The sequence below is a fragment of the Trypanosoma grayi genome (genome assembly GCF_000691245.1).
Source record: "Trypanosoma grayi strain ANR4 Tgr_588_V1, whole genome shotgun sequence".
Taxonomy (NCBI): domain Eukaryota; phylum Euglenozoa; class Kinetoplastea; order Trypanosomatida; family Trypanosomatidae; genus Trypanosoma; species Trypanosoma grayi.
In genome coordinates, this window is record NW_008826207.1 from 1 (window position 1) to 313 (window position 313).

At 53.4% G+C, this 313-nt stretch overlaps 1 protein-coding gene across 1 annotated transcript in view; it reads right to left on the reverse strand.

Moving 5' to 3' along the window:
• Positions 1 to 174: 174 nt before the first annotated feature.
• The window catches only part of DQ04_05881000 (putative receptor-type adenylate cyclase), a gene marked incomplete at both ends in the record, with an annotated part of 2157 nt that continues 2018 nt past the window's right edge, over positions 175 to 313 (reverse strand). Inside the window, one exon of the mRNA XM_009314421.1 lies at positions 175 to 313. This exon is cut by the window's right edge and continues 2018 nt beyond it. Within this exon, the coding sequence (XP_009312696.1) occupies positions 175 to 313 (139 nt within the window).

A 313-nucleotide genomic window follows, 5' to 3' on the forward strand; every position in this document is an offset into this window, starting at 1 on the left:
CGCAATCCGTGGTATCATCAAAGGTCCCGTACAGCATGTCATCCACAGCGATGGCAACATTTTTGTAGAAGAAGTCGGCCAAGAGTTCTGCGCTTATCTTGTCCATCCGAGTTAGCATAGTTTTCAACAGCAGTGTGTTGGCAAAGCTCCTCAGCGCCAGCGGAGTCCACTTCGTCATGTCCTCCACAGCAGCGTGAAATTTCTGCCCTGTCGTCGATGTCGTGTTTTCGTCTGCCCAGTGCGGCAGGCTCGTCGCGAACACAAGGCGCTCAGCAGCCGCACTCCCATTGAACGCAGCAACAAACTCATCGTA